Source organism: Notolepis coatsorum (genome assembly GCF_963971535.1).
Source record: "Notolepis coatsorum genome assembly, chromosome: 18".
Classification (NCBI taxonomy): domain Eukaryota; kingdom Metazoa; phylum Chordata; class Actinopteri; order Aulopiformes; family Paralepididae; genus Notolepis; species Notolepis coatsorum.
Window position 1 is genome coordinate 93,365,593 of NC_140182.1, and position 8,702 is coordinate 93,374,294.

An 8,702-nucleotide genomic window follows, 5' to 3' on the forward strand; every position below is an offset into this window, starting at 1 on the left:
AATGTAACAGATGAGCTAAATAAGAGCATTACATGCATTACCCAGATGGTCACTCTCTGGTGATTGCTGAGTAGTACAGAGCCAAGAACATGGTGCGCATACAAATGCAGAGGAGCACAATTCCAAATGCACACACATAGACCAACAATCTGAGTAGCAGTGGTGGAAAGTAACTAAGTATTTTTACTCAAGTACTGTACTTAAGTACAATTTCGAGCTACTTGTACTTTATGTGAGTATTCTCATTTTAGGGAACTTTATACTTTTACTCCACTACATTTCAAGGGAAATATTGTACTTTTTACTCCACTACATTTATCATATCAGATTGAAGAAAAGGATTTTGCATAGAAAACACAATTTATATAAAATAAAAAATGTATGAAGATTAAATACGTTCGGGGCGGCTAGGTGGTGCAGTGGGCAAGGCGCTCGCCACCAACGCAGGAGATGCTGGGTTTGAGCCCAGCTCTCGGCGTTGCTACCAGCTTGGCTGGTCGTTCATACTAATAGTATGGCAGTATTAGGGGGTGGGAAGCTGGTGGGTGGGGATCGGACGTTGTGGACAGCGACTCCTACAGGTCGGTTGGTGTGCCTGCGCAGTAGAATTAGGAAGTGACGGGGGCGGCGTGTCCCTCCTACGCAGACCCTCGCCGCTGAGAGATCGCGCTGTTCAGGTGAAAAGATGCGACAGCTGCCTCCTCGTGTACCGGAGGGGACACGTGATGCAAGGCTTCGTCCACATTGCAGCCGGCTTGTGGGAGGCATGGCCTAACAGCGTTCGAGACAGGGGAGGGTAGAATTGGACAATACGAAATTGGGGAAGGGAGAAAAAATAGAAAAATGGGGAAAAAAAGTAGATAAAAAAAAAAGATTATATATACGTTCACACTTGAAGCCTGTCAACTTCAAGAGGACGTAATCAGAGCAGCATAACTGGACCACATACCACTTTAACATAACCTTTAATCAGAGCAGCATAACTGGACCACATACCACTTTAACATAACCTTTAATCAGAGCAGCATAACTGGACCACATACCACTTTAACATAACCTTTAATCAGAGCAGCATAACTGGACCACATACCACTTTAACATAACCTTTAATCAGAGCAGCATAACTGGACCACATACCACTTTAACATAACCTTTAATCAGAGCAGCATAACTGGACCACACATACCACTTTAACATAACCTTTAAAGAGGTCAATGGATACACAAACGTCAAGTAGAATGCATACTTTTACTTTAGATACTTAAGTACATTCAATAGCAAATACTTCTCTACTTTTACTTACGTAGAATTTGAATGGAGGACTTTTACTTTTATCAGAGTACTCATTTATGAGTATTTCTACTTTCACTTAAGTAAAGGAACTGTGTACTTCTTCCACCACTGCTGAGTATTAAGTGTTTAGCTTTCTAATACCACTTGGAATGAAGGGAATGTGGATAGAAGGCCATCTTCCAGCTGTCTTTCAGCTAGCTTGTGTCGCTCATTACTCACTTATATAGTTAAACATGATCCCGATTCCTCACAAGGTCTCTGTATATATAGTAGTTTGGAAATCTTGTATCTTGAGTGTCTCTTTATATAGTAGTTTGAATCAAGTATCATAACAGTCATGGTTGGGTGTTTTCCCTCAGGTGGACCAGAGCAGTGAGGGAACCGACCTGAGCATTCTGATACAGATGCGCCGGGGTTCCTCGGAGAACAACCTGGACCTGAGCAACAGAGGTCCCGGTCTGGGCCCTGAGGTCCAGCGCAGCCGTTCGGGCCTGAACAGCCTCCAACAGAAGCTCCTGAAGGTGACGGAGCAGCTGAAGATCGAGCAGACAGCACGCGACGAGAACGTAGCCGAGTACCTAAAGCTGGTAAACAGTGCTGACAAGCAGCAGGTGGGGCGCATCAAGCAGGTGTTTGAGAAGAAGAACCAGAAGTCAGCCCAGAACATCGCCCAGATGCAGAAGAAGCTGGAGCACTACCACCGCAAGATGAAAGACAGCGAAAGCTTCTACAGCCCTGCCCGCTCCACCTCCATGCCCTCCAAGCACAGTACGTTACCCAGGGAATCCCCCAAGCTGTTGCGGGATGTGACGGGCAGTGGCAGACACCCCACCTTGGACAAAATCAAGACCATTGGACCGGGCGTGTCGCTCTCCCCTCCCTTCTTCTTCAGCAAGCCCAGAGAGTTCGCCAACCTCATCAGGAACAAGTTCGGCAGCGCGGACAACATCGCCCACCTCAAGAACACCCTGGACGCTCCCCCTCCATTTCCCTCCGATGTCACGGGGAGAGGGCTGAGCAGTAGCACCACCATGGTGGCCAAGCCCAAGTACCCCAGCGATGACGAGTGCTCCTCGGGAAGTGCCTCCATATCGGCGGACAGCAATGGGATCCCACCAAGCAGAGGGTTGTCTGGTGAGCAGGGCCAGGGTGGGGGGCAGGAGGCTCTGAGAGAAAGCCAGAACAGACTGGCCTTGACCCTGGAAGAGCTGAGGGAGGCCCAGAGTCAGATGGAGGAAGACATGGAGGAGCTGAGGGCCCAGTTCAAGAGCGACTATGGCATAATTACCCAGACACTGCAGGACTACAGGTCGGTAGATACCGGTTACACACAGTATAATTAGGAATTGAGTTTGTCACATATTCCTCGTACATTTAGGCTTTTAACCACAGGCATCCGGGCTAAGGGTCAGCCAGTGGTCGTGCCCCTGGGGTAGGTAGGGGTTCAGTGTCTGTCTGAAGGACACGACAGGGATGGACACATTGGCTGCAGCAGGGGATGGAACCTTTGACCTTCTGGTTATGGGAAGGTCTCTCTAACCCGCAGACCACCCTGTCACCCATTTATCTAGCATCATCTCTACATGATCTCTAATACAGAGTCATAATGCTCCCCACTAGCATGTAGCTTAGAGCTATTACTGCCAGGGTTAAGAATCTGTTTCTCGCTAGGGCTACCCATTCTAAAATTACCACGCACTATATAACAGATGGTGTGTACCAGCCACAACACAAAAAGTAGAAAAAGTTATTGAATGTCCAAGAACGTTACTCCCTCATATCCATTTAAATCTATTAAGATTAGATAAGATCAGGATAAGAGAATACATTTATTGATCCCCTTGGGGAAATACGGGCATCATAGCAGCATGGGGGAGGGGGTACAGGTATGGGCATACACACACTAAGGTGCAGTATACACAAGGTGCCCTAACTGGCATGATATATGTCATACGTTATACATTGTAGTCTGGGCAGATAAAAGAATATTAGATAAGAAAAAACTGAAAACTATATAAATGGTTGTAAATGATATAAATAGATATAAAAAATATTAAAAAGTTAAATAAATTGCAATGTTTTGAGCCAGTGTTCAGCGTTTGGAGGAGCAGCTGAATGACCTAACAGAGCTCCATCAGAACGAGATGGCCAACCTGAAGCAGGAGCTGGCCAGCATCGAGGAGCGGGTGGCCTACCAGGCCTGCGAGAGGGCCAGGGACATACAGGTACGGCTCTCCCCCGACCCACACACCCTCTCTGACCTCAGATCAGCCCCAGCCTGCCTTCTATCCACCTCCCAATTCCAACCTTCACAGTTTTGGGCATAGGGCTTTCTCCGGGGTCAGCTCCCAGGCTCTGGAACTCCCTCCCTCAAGACATTAGAGAGACCATTTACATCCCGCACCAAAACCCATCTCTTCTCCACTGCCATCTCTTAGCCCCCCCCCCCCCCCCCATCCCTGTGTGTTTGTTATGCTTGTCTGTTGTTTGTCTCACTACCAAAAAGTTATTACCACCACCCCTTAGTGTGAAGCCACCACCCCTTAGTGTGAAGCCATCGGACCCCTTAGTGTCTCACTACCACCACCCCTTAGTGTGAAGCCACCACCCCTTAGTGTGAAGCCATCGGACCCCTTAGTGTCTCACTACCACCACCCCTTAGTGTGAAGCCACCACCCCTTAGTGTGAAGCCACTTTGAGTTCTAGAAAAACGCTATATAAATCACATTTATTATTATTATTACTACTACTACTACTACACTACTACTACTACTACTACTACTACTACTACTACTACTACTACTACTACTACTACTACTACTACTACTACTACTACTACTACTACTATTACTACTACTACTACTACTACTACTACTACTACTACTACTACTACTACTACTACTACTACTACTACTACACAGGAGAAGGGAAGGATGTTAATAAACTACTATAGTATCCAATCTCTATTTGATTAAAAAGTAATCCTGGCTCCACTGAAAAGTCTGTTTTGTTTTTGAGAGCTATGATTGGCCATCTTTATTAGCATCCCTTGCTAAATCCTGTGTATTTACAGTCCATTATATGTATTGTCCATTAATACATGCTGTCCCTTCCAAATAAACAAATACATTTAATGAAATCGTCTCCATCCATCCCTGCTCTCCCCTCTCTTCTACTCCAACCATCCCTGCTCTCCCCTCTCTTCTACTCCAACCATCCCTGCTCTCCCCTCTCTTCTACTCCAACCATCCCTGCTCTCCCCTCTCTTCTACTCCAACCATCCCTGCTCTCCCCTCTCTTCTACTCCATCCATCCCTGCTCTCCCCTCTCTTCTACTCCAACCATCCCTGCTCTCCCCTCTCTTCTACTCCAACCATCCCTGCTCTCCCCTCTCTTCTACTCCAACCATCCCTGCTCTCCCCTCTCTTCTACTCCAACCATCCCTGCTCTCCCCTCTCTTCTACTCCAACCATCCCTGCTCTCCCCTCTCTTCTACTCCAACCATCCCTGCTCTCCCCTCTCTTCTACTCCATCCATCCCTGCTCTCCCCTCTCTTCTACTCCAACCATCCCTGCTCTCCCCTCTCTTCTACTCCAACCATCCCTGCTCTCCCCTCTCTTCTACTCCAACCATCCCTGCTCTCCCCTCTCTTCTACTCCAACCATCCCTGCTCTCCCCTCTCTTCTACTCCATCCATCCCTGCTCTCCCCTCTCTTCTACTCCAACCATCCCTGCTCTCCCCTCTCTTCTACTCCAACCATCCCTGCTCTCCCCTCTCTTCTACTCCATCCATCCCTGCTCTCCCCTCTCTTCTACTCCAACCATCCCTGCTCTCCCCTCTCTTCTACTCCAACCATCCCTGCTCTCCCCTCTCTTGTACTCCATCCATCCCTGCTCTCCCCTCTCTTCTACTCCAACCATCCCTGCTCTCCCCTCTCTTGTACTCCATCCATCCCTGCTCTCCCCTCTCTTCTACTCCAACCATCCCTGCTCTCCCCTCTCTTCTACTCCATCCATCCCTGCTCTCCCCTCTCTTCTACTCCATCCATCCCTGCTCTCCCCTCTCTTCTACTCCAACCATCCCTGCTCTGCCCTCTCTTCTACTCCAACCATCCCTGCTCTCCCCTCTCTTCTACTCCAACCATCCCTGCTCTCCCCTCTCTTCTACTCCAACCATCCCTGCTCTCCCCTCTCTTCTACTCCATCCATCCCTGCTCTCCCCTCTCTTCTACTCCATCCATCCCTGCTCTCCCCTCTCTTCTACTCCATCCATCCCTGCTCTCCCCTTTCTCCATGTAGTGCATTTACATTAGATTAGATTCAAAGTACAAAGATTCAAAGATTCAAGTACAGTACAATGGAAATAAGTTTGGCATCCAACCAGAGTGCAAATGTCAACAGTCAAGTGCAATAGTAATATATCATGTACAGGTGATTAAATGCACAGTGTTTTGGATAATTGGTTAATGTGGTTATGGTGTAATGTTATATCGTTACATCCCAATCACAAGTATCCCACAATTATTATGAATAGAACATGAACAGAATAGTACAAATATTACTGCACTAAAACTTGCACAGCACAAAATCCAGCAGTAAAGGAGATCAAGTGTTACCATGCCTCAGTATCTCAGCTAATGGCGGCATATTATCCCAGGTGATCATATTCAGATTTCATATTTCATTTCGGAACACAAGCTTATCCAGGCTATCGTAAAAGAAAACAGGATATGGCGCTTACACTACATACGCCAACTCAAAGATGGAATGTCCAAATCTCCCGAAATAATACTGGAATACCAGCGTCTGTGTGAAGCGCACTAATCCTAGGGCCTAACAAAAATAATGGTTGGTTTCAGGTTGCCGACCGACCCTGCCGATTTAGGTGCAACCCTTATATTTAATGAGTTTAAAAAAAAAATTATATATTAAAAAAAAAAAAATCATTTTTTTTTTTTTTTTTTTTTTTTTAGAATAAAGTTTCATAGAAATCTTAGTCAAACATTTAGTATTATGGATATTAAACATGCTGGCAGAGTACATGCATCCATGTTGTTGTGAACATTTTAACCCTTTCACTGCCACACGACAGCCGGTTAACCCTTTCACTGTGACAATACAGAAGGTTAGCCCTTTACTATCACACAACCGACGGCGATGCTCCATCATTAGCATCATTAGCTCCGCATCCGCGGAGCTAATGATGCTAATGATGGAGCATCGCCGTCGGTTGTGTGATAGTAAAGGGCTAACCTTCTGTCGTGTGGCAGTGAAAGGGTTAATTAAATAAAGAAATTCCCTATCCATAGTCGCCGTGGGAAAGAATAAAAAAAAAAAAAAAAAAAAAAAATTCCCTACCTACCCATGGCCAAACTGACAACCAACCTGAAACCAACTATTATTTTTGTTAGGCCTGATCCTAACCTCCCTCCGTCTCTCTGGCTCTCTGACAGGAGGCCCTGGAGTCGTGTCAGACGCGGGTGTCCAAGCTGGAGCTCCAGCAGCAGCAGCAGCAGACAGTGCAGCTGGAGAGCCGCGACGCGAGGGTCCTGCTGGGCAAGAGCATCAACATCATGCTGGCCATCGTCACCGTCATCCTGGTGTGCGTCTCCACCGCCGCCAAGTTTGCCGCGCCGCTGATGAGGAGCCGGCACCACGTGATGGCCACCTTCCTGGGAGTGTGCTTCCTGGCCATCTTCTGGAGGAACTGGGACCGCCTGCAGGGCGCCATGGAGCGGGTGCTGGTGCCCGCCTGACGGGGGAGGAGAGCGACCGTGTTGAAAACACACACACACACACATTAACGAGGACGCCGGCGGTTGTCATTAGTACCATCATCATAGGACAGTCTTTTAGAGGATTGGTTGTACAATCACCAGAAGACACCGTCACCTCACTCTCTTCAGAGGTGATGGTTTTTTTTTAACGTCGGACTGAAATGGGAATTTGATGACCATTCCTCTTGTGTAGAACATGGGCTTGTGTTACTAACAGAATCATTTTAACATGTTTTTTAAATAATATTTATATTGAGGTATTTCTTCATTTTGTTACGCCCCGTAGCCACTCAGTCTTAATAGGAAATGCTCCGTCACGAGCACAGTCACGTGACGAAGTCATGAGAGGAATTTGATTCGCGATTTGTTGTTGTTGGCACTTGATTGGCTGAGTTTAAACAATGCAGCGTAATGTTACACGAATCCCACAGGCGAGCAGGAATTCCATCACCTGCAGTGCAATGTTTCATGGAGGACGTAAAAATGTGTCGGAACCCCCATTGTTACAAAATCAGGTTCTGCCTTTTTGAAGACCTGCTTTGATTTCAGACCGACTTTAACCTGCAGCAAATTCACACAAGCACACACACACACACACACACACACACACACACACACACACACACACACACACACACACACACACACACACACACACACACACACACACACACACACACACACACACACACACACACACACACACACACACACACACACACACACACACACACACACACACACACACACACACGCACAAATAAATGCACCCACGTCACAACCTGAGCCTCCGTGCCATCCCGGGCACAGCCACTGAAGGATAATAGTGTGCTGACGTCACACTCATCTATAATGAAACTACTAGAGAGAGCACAGGAAGGCGATGGATATTCTGTCTGTTTTCACATCTCTCGTCTCAAGATGTATCGTCATTCCTCATTGCTTTGTCTGTCCAACGTGGTCAGTCGTCTTTTAAAGTCTGTCTGTTTACTGTTGTTTTTTTTGTTGTGATTTGTAAAGTGCAATATATTTGATTAGTAAGACCACTATTTTTCTTATTCTTTTTCTTTTTTTACATGTTTCTTTTTAGGAGAGAATGTTTTGTGTCAACCTTTTTAGAATAGTGTGATTTTTCCAGGGCTGGGTGAGGGAATGTAATTTCTGTATAGATCTGTAGCCACTAAGACCACTGACAAGCTGCTCTGCTGTATTACTGCTTTGTCGACATTACTGCATCAAAACAAGTGACTGCCTTGCCTTCGAAGCAGGCCACACACACACACACACACACACACACAGAGGAAATGAATGAAGTAATTATTTGGTGCTTTTGATGGAAGTCTGTTGATAATAATGTGATTGAGAGGCAAAGGGTGACACTGTGATATGAGGCGTTTTTCTTCCTGTGGTAACAAAGTTATTCACTCTCTTGGAGCAGATAATGAGCACTGAATAGCCTTCAAGACCCTCGGAGGATGACGGAGGAGCGCACAAAAGATGATGAACTGAAGCGATGAACTCGGTGTCTCTCTATCTTCTCGGACCGACCTATCTGTGACTTTGTGGGATTCTTAATGAACGTCGCCTATGAGAATCTCATGTGGAAAGTATGGGCTCTCTATTTAATGTTTT

At 46.5% G+C, this 8,702-nt stretch overlaps 1 protein-coding gene across 1 annotated transcript in view; it reads left to right on the forward strand.

Moving 5' to 3' along the window:
- The window catches only part of LOC311245520 (transmembrane and coiled-coil domain protein 3-like), a 28,539-nt gene extending 20,170 nt beyond the window's left edge, over nucleotides 1–8,369 (forward strand). Inside the window, exons 2-4 of the mRNA XM_084335389.1 lie at nucleotides 1,653–2,602; nucleotides 3,383–3,518; nucleotides 6,747–8,369. Of these exons, the coding sequence (XP_084191515.1) occupies nucleotides 1,653–2,602; nucleotides 3,383–3,518; nucleotides 6,747–7,049 (1,389 nt within the window). The 3' untranslated portion in view covers nucleotides 7,050–8,369. The remainder of the gene's footprint in view (nucleotides 1–1,652; nucleotides 2,603–3,382; nucleotides 3,519–6,746) is intronic.
- The last annotated feature ends 333 nt before the right edge of the window (nucleotides 8,370–8,702 follow it).